Source organism: Panthera tigris, chromosome A3, assembly GCF_018350195.1.
Source record: "Panthera tigris isolate Pti1 chromosome A3, P.tigris_Pti1_mat1.1, whole genome shotgun sequence".
Classification (NCBI taxonomy): Eukaryota; Metazoa; Chordata; class Mammalia; order Carnivora; family Felidae; genus Panthera; species Panthera tigris.
In genome coordinates this window covers 99,934,992-99,949,302 of record NC_056662.1, presented here as the reverse complement: position 1 = coordinate 99,949,302, position 14,311 = coordinate 99,934,992, and the positions used below count along the sequence as shown (strand labels likewise).

The 14,311-nt window shown below is 40.3% G+C and overlaps 1 protein-coding gene across 1 annotated transcript; it reads right to left on the bottom strand.

Moving 5' to 3' along the window:
• Window positions 1–3,511: 3,511 nt before the first annotated feature.
• Window positions 3,512–13,917, bottom strand: MRPL35 (mitochondrial ribosomal protein L35). The gene is made up of 4 exons (XM_007082302.3): window positions 13,638–13,917; window positions 8,036–8,225; window positions 6,571–6,715; window positions 3,512–3,857 (listed from the first exon to the last, which is right to left on the bottom strand). The coding sequence occupies exons 1-4, from the start codon at window positions 13,678–13,680 to the stop codon at window positions 3,669–3,671; spliced, it is 567 nt and encodes a 188-aa protein (XP_007082364.2). The 5' UTR covers window positions 13,681–13,917; the 3' UTR covers window positions 3,512–3,668.
• Between the last annotated feature and the right edge of the window lie 394 nt (window positions 13,918–14,311).

Sequence of the window (14,311 nt, the reverse complement as noted above, 5' to 3'; positions counted from 1 at the left end):
GCCCACTTTGGATCCTCTGTCTCCCTCTCTCTGCCCTTCCCCAACTTGTACCCTCCCTCTCTCAAAAACAAACAATTTTTAAAAATCTTTAAAAAAAAAAAAAAAAAAAAAGGAACAGGTGGAGTACCTGGCTGGCTCAGTCGGTAGAACATATGACTCTTGATCCTGGGGTCCTGAGTTTGGGCCCCATGCTGGGTGCAAAGTTTACTTAAAAATATGAACAGCGTGCCTGGATGGCTCAGTTGGTTAAGCGTTCAACTCTTGATTTCGGCTCAGATCATGATCTCACAGTTCGTGGGTTCGAGCCCCACATCAGGCTCTGTGATGACAGCATAGAGCCTGCTTGGGATTCTCTCTCCCCGTCTCTCCCTCTCCCCCTCCCCTGCTCACATAGGCACGTGCACACGTTTTCTCTCTCTCAAAATAAACATTTAAAAAAAATGTGAACAGGCACATATAAGCTTTACTGGGTGGTCACAAAGACTTGAACACTTAAAATTTGAAACATCAAAATGCAACACTCATTTTCTTTGCATTTATAGTCTTATATTCTGTATGGTTGGCATGAGGGCTATAAAAGAAAGCAGCAGCAGATAAAGGACCACATTCAGAAGGCTGCAAGGAAGACAAAGAGGTGGAAAGAAAGGCTAAAACTCCATTCATTTATTCATTTATTGAGCCAAGTCCAATGGCAACAGAACTGAGATTAACCAGGTGAAGAACTGACAAATAACAGAAAAGCAAAGGCTGACTTGGTACAGTGTCATGAATAAGTATTTAGTATTTCTAGTGCTAGGTCATAGTCACTTAATTTAGATACAAATTTTCATGTTAAAAGACTCCAGGAAATGCATAGGATTCCAAGAAGTTAGACCTGTGGTTAGTCATAGGTTCTGTGACTTATTAGCTGTATTTTGGGTAATTTATTTAACCTTCTATAAGCTGGAGTTTCCTCAAATCTAAACCAGGGATTAAAAAGTATCTCCCTTGGTCACCTGGCTGGCTCAGTTGGAAGAGTGTGAGACTCTTGATCTGATGGTCGTGGTTTCTAGTCCCACAACAGGTGCAGAGATTACTAAAAAAATAAATAAACTTAAAGAAAAAACCTCCCCTGCAAAGTTGGAATGAGGATTCAGTTTTGTATTTATATGCCCATCCCTATGCTGGAACGCAGTTGGTATTCAATAAATTATACCTTCACATAAAGTTCGGTGCCATTTCAGTAGGCTCTTTAATGAAAGATGTTTGGTTGTCAGAGTATAAAATCAATGTCGATGATAAGCCCTGCTACCCATAAAACAAAAGTCATATACACGAAAAGTCCCTTTCTCCAAAATCACATGTGTGGCAGCCCTTACACCTCAGTCCGTGTCTGGATGCTGAGGTCTGGTTGCCGGTCCTGGTCTCTACCCCTCCTACCCTGGGTCTACGGGAAAAACCAAGGTGCTCTGAGGCCCCTATAACTGAGAGCTTTGTTGTCTGTATTTGCACTAACGAAGTCACAGAGGCAGTGGGAAAGTGGCCTCCTCCTCAACTTCTTCAGGTACCAGTTCCATCCTCCTACCAGGGGTGAGTGGAGGCGGGAGCTGGGTGGGTGAGAAGTGATGTGGAAACCTTGTAAGTGCTTAGATTCTGCCATGTCAGAAGCTACAAGAAAATGAAAACCCATCAAAACAGAATGCCACTGCACGCTGCAGTCTTACCTCATCTCCAATCAAATGTCTGCTCCTTATTAATTGGTCACATAAACAGACATACAGGTGGCCTTCTAGTTTTGGAACACTCTATTGTCACCCCTTTTCCTTTTAAGGAACATGCACTGGTTTCAAGACGTTCCTCTCATAATCCTAGCCTGACTTGCCACAGAATTTCAACTTGGTTATCTTTAACCTTATTCTATTAACAATAGAGAAACTTCATCTTATCATCAACTATTAAAGGATTTGAAGTAGTAATTGAGGCAGAATTCTAATTAATAGACACAGTCCGTGACTCACGATGGTCTTAGATTTTTCGACTTTATGATGGTGTGAAACAACACACATTCAGTAGAAACCGTACTTTTAAAAATTCTGATTTTGATCTTTTCCTGGCTTAGTGATATGTGGTAAGATATTCTCTCCTGATGCTGGGCAGTGGGAACGAGCCGAGGCTCCCAGTCAGCCACGTGATCAGAAGGGTAAACAACGGATAGACTTACAACCATCCTCACCCACACACAACCTTTCTGTTTTTCACTTTTGGTACAGTATTCAATAAACACAAGACAGTCAACACTTCAGTATAAAATAGGCTTTGTGTTAGATGATTTTGCTCAACTGTAAGCTAATGCAAGTATTCTGAGCACATGTAAGGTAGGTTAGGCCAAGCTACGATGTTTGGTAGCTTAGGTGTATTAAATGCATTTTTGACTTAACAATATTTCCAATTTACAATAGGTTTACTGGGGTGTAACCCCATCGTAAGTTGGTTAAGATCTACAGTGGTTTTTCAACCAGGCCAAGTGCTCTCTTGTTGGAAAATGCTTCCCAGATGACTCTGATGGGACAGCTCAGAACGACTGCCCTAGCTTTAACCACACGGTGAAAAGAATTTTCCTTAATGCCTCTTACCCAGCCCTCTTCAAATGAACAATGCTTAACTCTTGCTTAGTGTCTACAATGTGCCTTTGGAAAATGTTTATCCTCACAATTAAAAACATGAAATCTCTGGTAGATAAATCATCTTTTAGAAAATACAGTACCTTTCAACTCTTGAATAAGAAGTTTTTGTCCTCACGTGTAAAGCCTGTTCTGTTTCATGAATGGGCATACAGAACAGCTGTTTGATTTACTCTTCTCCCTATAAAAATCCTGTTCCAATAAACTGAGAACTGTTATGAACCAATAAGCCTAGCATACTAGATGTGTGCTACAACCCCAAGCTCACCTCTAAGCGAAACTGCTCCCTGTGAACCTGCTAACACAACCAACTGAGGCAGGGTGGGCTCCTGACACCGGTCAATGACCCCTGAGAAGACCTGGTGTAAAGAGATAAGCTGGCCCAGTTAGAGACTCTTGGCAACTGGAGCCTGGAGATGGGAGCTGAGGGTTAGGACGCAGAAAACAACCCGAAAGGTACGAGCTAGGATTATGACGGGGGCAGAAACTGAGTCACATGCACGGCAGACCCCCCCAACCCTAAAAATCTAGCATCTTTTGCTCCTGAGGCCCTTCGAGGTGCCTTGGATCTTGGAACACCCTACAATTTCTGTTCGTTCCTCAGACCTGGGGGTTATTTCTGGGAGGGGGATGGAGCTGGTGAGGTGGTTCCTGAGTTCCCAGGCACACATACTTCAAATAATGTCACACTGCTTGAGGTAACTTGTTGGCTTTCAGTCTTCTTATGCCTGCTCTAACTTCAAATTCCTTGCAACTAGATAAGCCTAAGTGGAAATAGTTACCATTTGTTAAAAATAATCAACAATTTTAAACTCTCATTTCCCTGAACAAATTTTGAAATGTTTAATCCATTAAGTTTTAAAACTTTAATAAATTTAATGTTGGAACTGTATGTTTCCATACCAATTGGCACAATTTACATCAAGTTTTACACTTATTCATTTTTGCAAAGACATCATTTACACAAAGATACATATTCAGTAACTGGGAAGTCCTAAAACTTCTGATCTAGACTTTCAGGTTTGTCCGATCATGATACTTCTGATAAGGATCGTCAGCATACCAGTTTCGCCTCTTCCAAAAAGACGTTGTCATTTTATCTAAGAGCTTACTCTGGGTTTTATTGCAGAACACGAATTCCCTCAAGCGCCTTTTTCTTGCAGTCGTCTTTTTCCATAATTTTTTCTTATAACCAGCCTGTGGGATAATATTATAAAGACATTTAAAACAAGACGTTATGTAGGAAACAACAGATATCTTCACTATTCATGGTTTATAGGTCCAATGAGAACAATGATGAGACTTTCATTGGGGCTGGTAATGTTTTTCAGAAAGATGTGATTCTCAATGAGGGGGAGATACAGAAAAAGTATATGCAGTTTGAAAAAGAAATATTAGTAATTTAATACTTTGATGAATCTTTGTGGTGGGGAAAGTACAGGGTAATGATGTATAATTATAATCGCTAACTTTATATGCATTACCTTATGATCTCTTCAACAATCTTCAACAACATACCATTATTCTCATTTTACAGATTCAAGAAAAACCACCACTGGTTATAGAAGTAAAGTAGCCAACTGAGGTCACGGAACTAGTAAGAGTTCTTAACCACTACTCTACTATTTTTCCCAGTGTAAGGCTGAGGAAGGACATCACTGGCTAGGCTGATAAGATTTATGTTCATTTAAGGGGACTAGGTATTACAAGGGCCGATGAGCACAGCACCTAAATTTATAGCTTCATTTCCTCCTTTCACAGTAGGGACTGATTTCTGTAGTGTAAGTACTTTTCTAAGGAATACTGAATACAATAAAATTGCTATTGGGAGTGGTGTTAGCCTGTATGTTTAACTCAGAACTGCCAGATACAGCATCCAAGCATTATTAATTTTGAAAGAAAATAATTAATTTTTGTAGAAAAATTAGATTCGATTGAATGTAAAAACTACAAGGATAGTCTGTTTAGACCAGAAGAGACTTTAGGTGCCACCCAGGTTAATACATGGCTAAAACCACACAGAAAGTTAGTGGGGACGGGAGACTAGAACTCAAGCTTTTGCTAAGAGCCCTTGAGTCCTTTCAGGCCAAGGGCTCTTTACTCTTTAGGGCACTACACTAACTGAACAAAACCTTAGCCCTGGGCTGAGAAATCATCTTGGGTTTCTGACATGTCTTGATATCATCACTCTGACCAGCAACTTCTACAGTACAGTTAATACTAAGAAATAAGAAAACAGTATTTAAGAGTTCTGATTTTAAAATGCCAGAGATTAGATTTTTACTACTCAGTGCTTACAATTTCAATGGAAAGATTCAAATCCAATCCCCCTATTTGTGTAATAATTTTCTAGTTTGTAAGCCAAGCTGGGTCCCTGTGGATTTCTGACTTACAGACAGTTAATTTTTTGTCCTATTACCACGAGTATCTTTGATCATTATTCTATGGAATGCAACCACTGTGAAAGTACTTGAAACTTTTCAGACAATGTCTAGGTTCAGAAATGAGAGAGAATAAAACTGTGCTGCAGAAAGTATTTTCAGTTTTTAAACATGAATATAAATTAACCCATCCAGCTTTTTTGTTTTCCCCTAAAAATTGCATTTTGGTGAAGCAGGCCATTCTGCATATAGAATAACTTTTGGGACCTTGAGTGGGGACGAGGCATTATGATTAGAGAATGTGACCAGGTCCTTTACAATAACATGATGGTTTCAGAGCCCAATAAAAGGGGCATAGAAAGGAAGGCAAAGAAAACCACTCATCTTATTTTATCTAGGGCTAGATGAAGACCTGGTTATAGTCAATATGACAACAAAGGGGAGGAAATTTTCCAATGGTCCAAAATACACAAAATTCAGAACTATTAACTGAACTAAATTTATTTAGTTTGGCTACTTACAGATTACATGAGCTTCTAATTACAAGTGTAGCAAAGGAACTACCACAGTATTGTTCCAAAGGAGGAATGAGCGGAGAGTTCCAATCAACATATTTACCTATAAATTTAGGATTATTTATGTAATAGGAGATAATCCTTTCAACCTTTCAACTAGTGAAAATCCCACCAATTAAGTATTTTATTTTTATGGAGAAACAAATTTCGATCTTTAAGAATCATTCATTAACTTCCAAGTAGTGAAAAGGAATTAAAATTTGAATAGTTATTAAAACTCAAAGGTAGTTTTACAAAGCTCTAGTCTTCAACTGCTTTCTAATCATCATCTGTTTCCATGAATAAAGACGTGAACGAAAAAGCCCACATTCATGCTTATGACATGCTGTGAGAGAGGACAGAGCAGTAATAATTTGTCAGAATTCCCCCTCACAGGCTATGGTCCCAGGTCAGAGTAAGTGTTAGGGTTCTGTCTGATATGGAGCCCAATCATACATACCAACAGACAGAAAAACATAAAGTTAAAAAAAGTTCATGTGGGGTCAATGTTCTGTCATAAAGACTAAGCCACAGAGAATCCAATCCAAAATTGGTTGAAAGCTCTTCAGTCCCCAATCTGAGCCACGAGACTAAGTCCTTGTTAAAGGCAACTTTGTTGCTCTAACACTCTAGGCTTAAACAGAGCTTCCCTACAGGTTATTACACATTGGGGGTTTCAAAGGGCTTCTGGTGATCATTAGATGCACAGACATATAAAAGACCTGAGATGGACCCATCCTACATTGAAGACGTTAGCTATTGTGAAGAGTGTTTCGTTTTATGCACGCTTAAATGTGTTTTCTTCACATGAATTCATTTACATTAAGAGATGCCTGCCAAATTGGTACTTAAGCACAGCACTGTAAAAGCTGCTGGTAAATGAAAGGAAGGTACATCAGTGAATAGGCTCACTGAATTCTGCTTCTTTTTAATCTCCTCCCAATCCTTTTTCAATCTAATAGTGTGAAGACTCACCTTCCTCCTTAGCCACAGGCCAGAATGAAGCCGAAGAAACCTGTAGATGACAGCTTTCACAGTCTTTCTCTTCCCTTTCCGTGAACTGAAGTATGTTACGGTTCTGACTGGTAGCTTCAGGACATTTGGAAGCAAGGGGGCCGCTCTAAAATTTATTTTTAAAAATATAACTCAGCAATAAGACTCATTAAAGGATAAAATCCATTTCTGTACTTAGAAATGAGTGGGGGCGCTTGGGTGGCTCAGTCGGTTAAGCATCTGACTCTTGATTTCGGCTCAGGCCATGATCTCACAGTTCATGATTCAAGCCCCTCATCAGACTCTGCACTGACAGTGTGGAGCCTGCTTGGGACTCACTCTCTCTCTCTCTCTCTCTCTCTCTCTCTCTTGCTCTCTCTCCCTCTCTCTATCCCAAAATAAATAAACTTAAAGGTGTGCCTGGGTGGCTCAGTCAGTTAAGCATCTGACTTCAGCTCAGGTCATGATCTTATAGTTCATGAGTTCGAGTCCCGTGTCCGGCTCTGTGCTGACAGCTCAGAGCCTGGAGCCTGCTTCGGATTCTGTGTCTCCCTCTCTCCCTGTCCCTCCCCTGCTTGCTGTCTCTCTGTCAAAATAAACACTAAAAAAATTTTTTTTAGTTCAAAGTAAATAAACTTAAAAAAAAAAATGAGTGGAGCAGCTCCACTGGAATACAGCTGACTTTAATATACGTTGTTACTTCAAATGATCCTGGACACTAAGCATAAATAAGAATAACAACCATCGCCAACATGTAAGCCTTCCATAATCTGCCCCCTCAATCCCCATGAGAGAATTTATCCCATTGTATTTTAATCATCTGACTTTTTAAAAAAAAATTTTTTTTTTTTAACGTTTATTTATTTTTGAGACAGAGAGAGACAGAGCATGAACGGGGGAGGGTCACAGAGAGAAGGAGACACAGAATCTGAAACAGGCTCCAGGCTCTGAGCTGTCAGTACAGAGCCTGACGCGGGGCTCGAACCCACGGACCATGAGATCATGACCTGAGCCGAAGTCGGACGCTTAACCGACTGAGCCACCCAGGCGCCCCAATCATCTGACTTCTTATCTATTCAGAGTTATCTCTAACTCCTTGAGGACTTCACTTTATCTTCGCATCCTTTCTGCCAAGTACTGAGTACCCAGGAGTCCTTAACTAAGTATTTGTTGACTAAATGGATAGCAGTCTTGCCCGCTGAGCATCTCATTCACCCTCCGCTTTGGCTGACAGCTTCCATCCAGGAAACCACATCTAGAACATCAGAAGTGTGCTCTGTCGGGCAGGTAGGCACATGGCTATCAATCATATTCTCCCCTCCACCAGGCAAAGTCTATATAATAAGTCTGCTTCTAGATATTAGAAGTCTGCTTCTAAAACATCTTTGCAGGCATGAGTATTTTAGAATTTTTGTGTCAGCATCATGTTTACTGAAATATACTCTACCTATTGAGGATTGCTGCAGTATGTCCACACGTCAGGTTTCTGACAGACGTGGCAAGTCTGGGAGCAGAGGAAACAACTGGTGTCTGCAGAGAACTAAAATGCCGGGTGGACAGTGCAGAACTAAGACAGGCATTCTTGACACCGTTTTGACAGGCTGAAGACACCAAAATATTCAGGGGCTGTAAGACTCCTGTAAAGAGAGAGAAACATATCTAATATGATAAGCCAAATTCTGCATCCAGATGTTCAAAATTAAGTAATGTATCAAAGCAAGGTGAGTATCAGACTCACCTGTGGAGCTTTTTACCAACTTTATTAAAAAAAAAAATTTTTTTTTTAATGTGTATTCGTTTTTGAGAGACACAGTGCAAACAGGAGTGGGGCAGAGAGAGAGGGAGGCACAGAATCTAAAGCAGGCTTCAGGCTCTGAACTGTCAGCCCAGAGCCCAACGTGGGGCTCAAACTCACAAACCGTGAGATCATGACCTGAGCCGAAGTCAGACACTTAACTGACTGAGACACCCAGGTGCCCCTTTACCAACTTTATTGAGGTAGAACATAAATACCATAAAACTCCCCAACTGTGTGTGAATTCAATACTTTTTAAATAAACATAGAAAGCTGTACAACCATCACCACAATCCACTCTGATGTGTCCTAGTTCTGTGTTCAACAGTAGGGAACAAAACAGTTGTAACATTAAGTCCCACCCACCAGATCTTACAATCTGATGAAGTAGGGCTCCATAGCACATAGGGCAAAGGCAGGGCAGAGATGCAAAAGCCTGGCCGTTCCCTGCAGATGCAACAGAGTAGCAAGAGAAGGTTTCCTAAAGAACAAAACAGGTACTTGAGCTCTCCTCTAGAAAATGAACAGGCCACAAGAGGAGGTGGAGAGTCCGGATAGGATAAACATACATGAAGGCAAGGGGGCTGAAGCAAACATACACCTGGAGCGGGGACTGGACCTGCGCAAGGCTGAGCACTGCCTGCCTGAAGCTATGTGTGGAGATGCCTGGGGACAGATCAGAAGGTGCATCACAGAGTGGGGGTGGAGGGGCCCTAGATGCATGGACTGAATGCATAATCTTCACATTACTGCCAAAGTAAGAGTCCAGGGCTGCAAAGCCAGTGGAGCACTGACTCCCCTCAGGCTGTGAGTCTAGTGTGGGACTCAAGAATGTGCACACTGAAAAAGCTCCACAGGATGATGGAAATGCCCCCAATCTGGATTGTACTTATGGTTGCACAACCCATTAAATTTACTAAAAATCGTCAAATTGTACACATAAGAGGAATTTTATGGTATGTAAATTACACCTCAATAGTTGGTTTAAAAAAAAAAAAAAGCTCTGGGGCACCTGGGTGGCTCAGTCAGCTGAGCATCTGACTCTTGATTTCGATTTCGAAATCATGATCTCAGTTTGTGAGTTCGAGCCCCCATGGGGCTCTGAGCGGATAACATGGAACTGGCTTGGGATTCTCTCTCTCCCTCTCTCTGCCCCTCCCCTACACTCTCTTTCTCAAAATAAACTTAAAAAAAAACAAAAAACACAACTCCACAGGGAGTCTGAGGTTCAGCCAGGGCTTAGAACCACTGCCTTATTGTCCACTGCACTGATTTCACATCACAAATGAGAGGCAGTGTGGTGTAGAACGGAAGAACTGGTATTTGAGTCAGACTGTCTAGGTTCATAATCTAGCTCCACTACTCACTAGCTGTGTGACCATGGGCAAGTTACTTAACCCCTTTCTGCCCCAGTTTCCTCAAATTTAAATAAGGTTAATCATGAGGAGGTAACAAGAATTAAATGAGACAACATGAAAAGTGCTAGGAAGAAGGGTTGGCACAGGGAAAACATTTAATGAATGCTAATGGCAGATAATAAAGAGCAGAGAAATGCTTAGTAAAAATGTTATAATGTTACCTGGGGGCAGGAGAAAGATTGAATACTTAAAACCCATATTTTTGCTTTTCTGTTCTCCATCTAAGATAACAATTTTCAAACTAAAAAGGGTAGGATAAACATTAATAAGTTAGCTGAAATCCATGATTCAGGAGACATTTGAGAGAGCCCTTTTGGGGGGAACTTAGAAGTGAAATTCTCTACTCAGTACAAGGCATTCAAGTCTCCAGGTATAAATAACTGTATTTCAAAGAACTGAAAATATTTGCAGACATGATAAGCTAGGAAATAATTTTTGAAAGATTAAGTGAATTGAAGAGGAGGACTGTAGACAAGAAAATGTCCCAATTTTCACAAGGTCATCCAAACTTGGTGTTTTGGTTAAAACAAAACAAAAAAAACCCTCAGAAATTCTTAGAAACCACTCCTGAAAGAAGTGAGCAGGTAAGGGTCTAGAATATATAAATAGGTAAACTACAGGCTCATCTGTCGAAACAAAACAAAACAAAATGTTAGAATGGATACAGAGAATTCACCACAAGAGAAAAATCTACATCGTCAATTGGGAGTGAATTGTTCCTTAAAAAGTACCTCATTTCATTTTTTATTGCAGTTCCTAGCCTGGGAAATCATGGAAATGTCTAGACACAGCATATCCTGATTTTAGAAAGGCATGTGAAAAGATTTCTTTATATTCTAAAGAGATAAATGTGGACAGGATAACAGGATAGTTAGGTAAATCCCAAGGTGACTAGAAACTATCCCCAAATTAGTTGACTGCCATTCTCCTGATAAAAGTCTTTTCCTGGCTCCCTAATTGACTATTTTCCCCAATTTTTATGAAGGTCCTGAAGCTGCGTAAAGCATGTTTGTCACATCTGCATAAAAGCAAAGTCCAAAGACTATCTGCACTGAAAGTGATCTTGGTAAAATGGATCAAAATTAATTAAGACGTAATTTGGGATAAATACATTAAATGAAGGATGAACCTTACTTGAGAGCAGTTCCTGGGAAAATGACTTGGGGGCCCTTGTCCACCATACTCTCAGGTGGACCAACCACACGATTTACCTTGTAAAAACTGAACACAGTCTAACTCGGAATGTGTTAACAAAAGGGTAGCACACAAATCAAGGGCAGTAATTTAACTGCTCCTTCGGTCTTCTGCCCTGTTTGGGCATTTCAATACATATTAGCTTTCTCTAAACACATTCTTGTATGGAGAACACGGATATCTTAACAAAGAAGGTGACACAGAACCAGAATTTTGAAGGAATGAGGAGGCAGAGAGAACGGAGTGCACAGGTGAAGAGGCAAAAATCGCATAGTATGTTTGGGGAATTACAAACAGTCCCATGTGGCAGGAATCGAAAGAATGGTAGGGAGTGGGAAGCGAAGTGAGTATGACTGTCTAAAGCAGTGCTCTTCAAGCTTCTTTGATCCCATACCCTCTAAAAGAATTCTGAAAAATTATTTACCCTTTCACAAAATTTTAAGTAACATCTAAAATTTTAAATAGTTTAACTTGTTAAAAAGGATATAATGTCCAGTATATTTAAAATACATTTAAAAATAAGCTGTCACATCACTCTTTCAAATGCTTACAATGAAATCTAACTATCATAGTGAGTTGATACCCACCTACATCATCTATTTAAAAAAATGCAAGAACAACAGGGGCACCTGAGTGGCTCAGTCAGTTAAATGGCTGCCTATTGATTTCGGCTCAGGTCATGAGCTCACAAACTATGAGCCCTGCCTTGGGCTCCTAGCTTAGAGCACGGAGCTTGCTTGGGATTCTTTCTCTCTCTCTCTCCCTCTGCTCCTCCCTGAGCTCTCTCTCTCTCTCAAAATAAATTAAAAAAAAAAAAAAAAAAGCAAGGAAAATAAATTCAAGTCAATGAAAATAAGAACTTCTTTTCATCAAAAGATACTTTAAATAAACTAAAAGGGCTAGCCAGAATGGGAGAAGATCCTGGGAACACACTTAAATGAGAAAGGATGCACATTCGTAACATATAAAGAACTACTATGAACCCATAAGACAACTCAATAAAAAAATGGGCACAATATTTAAGTAGACATTTCATCAAAAATTCAAGTCGCCAATATACATGTGTAAAGGTATTCAAACTCATTAGTAAGCAGGGGAATGATATTTAAACCACAATGAGATGCCACTAAATACCCATAAGACTCACAGAAATTTGCTGGTCTAACAATACCAACTGTTGGTGAGGATGTGGCACATACAGTGCTGGGGTGACTTTGAAGAAGCACATCGCTTTTACAGTATCAGGCAATGCAATACACACACACACACACACACACACACACACACACACACATTCTGATTCAGCAATTTCCACGGCCAGTTTTACAAGTATACACACATGCACATCTTAGAGAAACTTGCACTCAGGTACCAGGACACAAGGTCAATCAGCTTTCGACCTAATTGCCCCAAACTGGAAACACTCAAATGCCCAGTATCCTAAAATGGAGAACTGTGGAGTGGTCACATAAGAGACTATTATATAGCAACAAGAAAGCACTACAGCCACACCCAAAATGAATGAATTTCACAAATTAAAAGACATCGGGTTACCTGTGTAATTCCATTCACGTAAAGTAGAAAAACAGGCAAAACTAAACAATATGTTATATTACTTAGAGATGCATACATAGATATTAAAGCTAGTACAGAAATAAAAGCAAGGTAACAATAAAAATGAGGATAGTGTTTATATTTGGCAGAAAGAGGGAATTTTGACTGGGAGAAACACACAGAGAAGAGGCTCCTGGTAGTGTTCTAAGTCCTGCCTTGGGTGTTACATGGCGTTTGCTTTAGACTTATTTGTTAAGCCATTCACGTGTTACATATTTTTCTTTACATGTTGTATTTTCACAATCAAAAATTACTCCACGTAAAAACGCTCTTCTGTAATAGTTGGAAATTTTACACTGTAGTTTTTTTTAAATTTCTATTGTTTCCACAGAGTTTTATCCTAATGTATTTTGTGCTTAACTAATTTACTCATAATTTTATCATTTAAATATTTTTGCAAAAGCCCTTCGAGTGAAGGCAGCTTAACTTAATTGCCTTCACTCCTGTCATCTCTCTCGGTCAAGAAATCCTTAGGACTGCCCCTGTGCCCGGGACTGAGTGTGCAAAAGAGTCAGATTCCCTGCACGTTGTGGGAATCTCATACATACAAGCTTACTGTGAGCCAGGCACTACGCAGGGCACTTTACGTGCACGAGGTCATTCAGTCCTCAGGTAGATGGTGTCAATCCTCGTTTGAGAGCTGTAGAATCTTAGGTTCAGAGAAATTACTTTTTCAAGCCCAACGGTCACGAGTGGCGAATCCTAGCCTCTAAATCAGAAGGTTAGCGGGGACTTCGCTGCCTCCTCTGTCCCCCTTCCGTCCCGTCCTTTTAGTCTGTTTTCAAAGTAAGGCGGAACGACCAGGAGCCGGTAAGGAAGCAGAAACCGGGGACACCCAGGTCCGCGAGGATCCAAGAGTGTCGGAAATATCCAATGCGAGGGGCCGAACACAGGCAGCCCCGGAGAAAATTTGGAACAATCCTCTGGCCTTTTTTTTCCTGTTCACCTCCATGCTAAATGCCTACTCCATCCCGCGCCATTCCCGCTTTCTGGGAAGGGATAAATCGAGCGCGTCGCTTTTCACTGACCTGATGCAGCTCTGAAGGCACGGGCAAAGGCAGAGGCCGCCATCTTGCCATCCCGCCCTACGGCAGTCGCATTGGGTCTAAAAGCTCCAGGTCAAAAGGGAATTTAAAGAAAAAACAAAACTTGGGTGGAGTCGAGGAAGGAGAAAAAAATGAATAAAGGAACGGTCAAGGGAACATTCCCTGTATTGAATGTCTTCTATACGCCAGGCTGCTCTTCACCGCTGGAAAAGAAGTGCCTATAAAGAGTGTCTGGCATATAGTAAGCTCTCAAATTTTTACGGAGCATTTGATTGACAGATCTATTTAAAGCACACAATTTGAAACACAATTTCTTTATGCTCAATTTTATTCAATTTCAGAAAAGAACCTATTTTCCAGTCAAAGCTGGTGAATGTCAGGCTAAATGACTGGGAAATATCAATGTTATTAAAATTGTTTTTTTAATTAAATGCCAAACATAATTAAATGAATGTAAATATCCTAAGGATCTCTCTCTCTCTCTCTCTCTCTCTCTCTCTCTCTCTCACACACACACACACACACACACACACACCACACACTTTTCTAATCATTAGCACTGATTATTATTTGGTAGAATAGCATCTCTACTCTTCTTACCTAAACAATTCTACATTCCTTACTTTATTCTTCATAATTAGTGATCATACACTTTT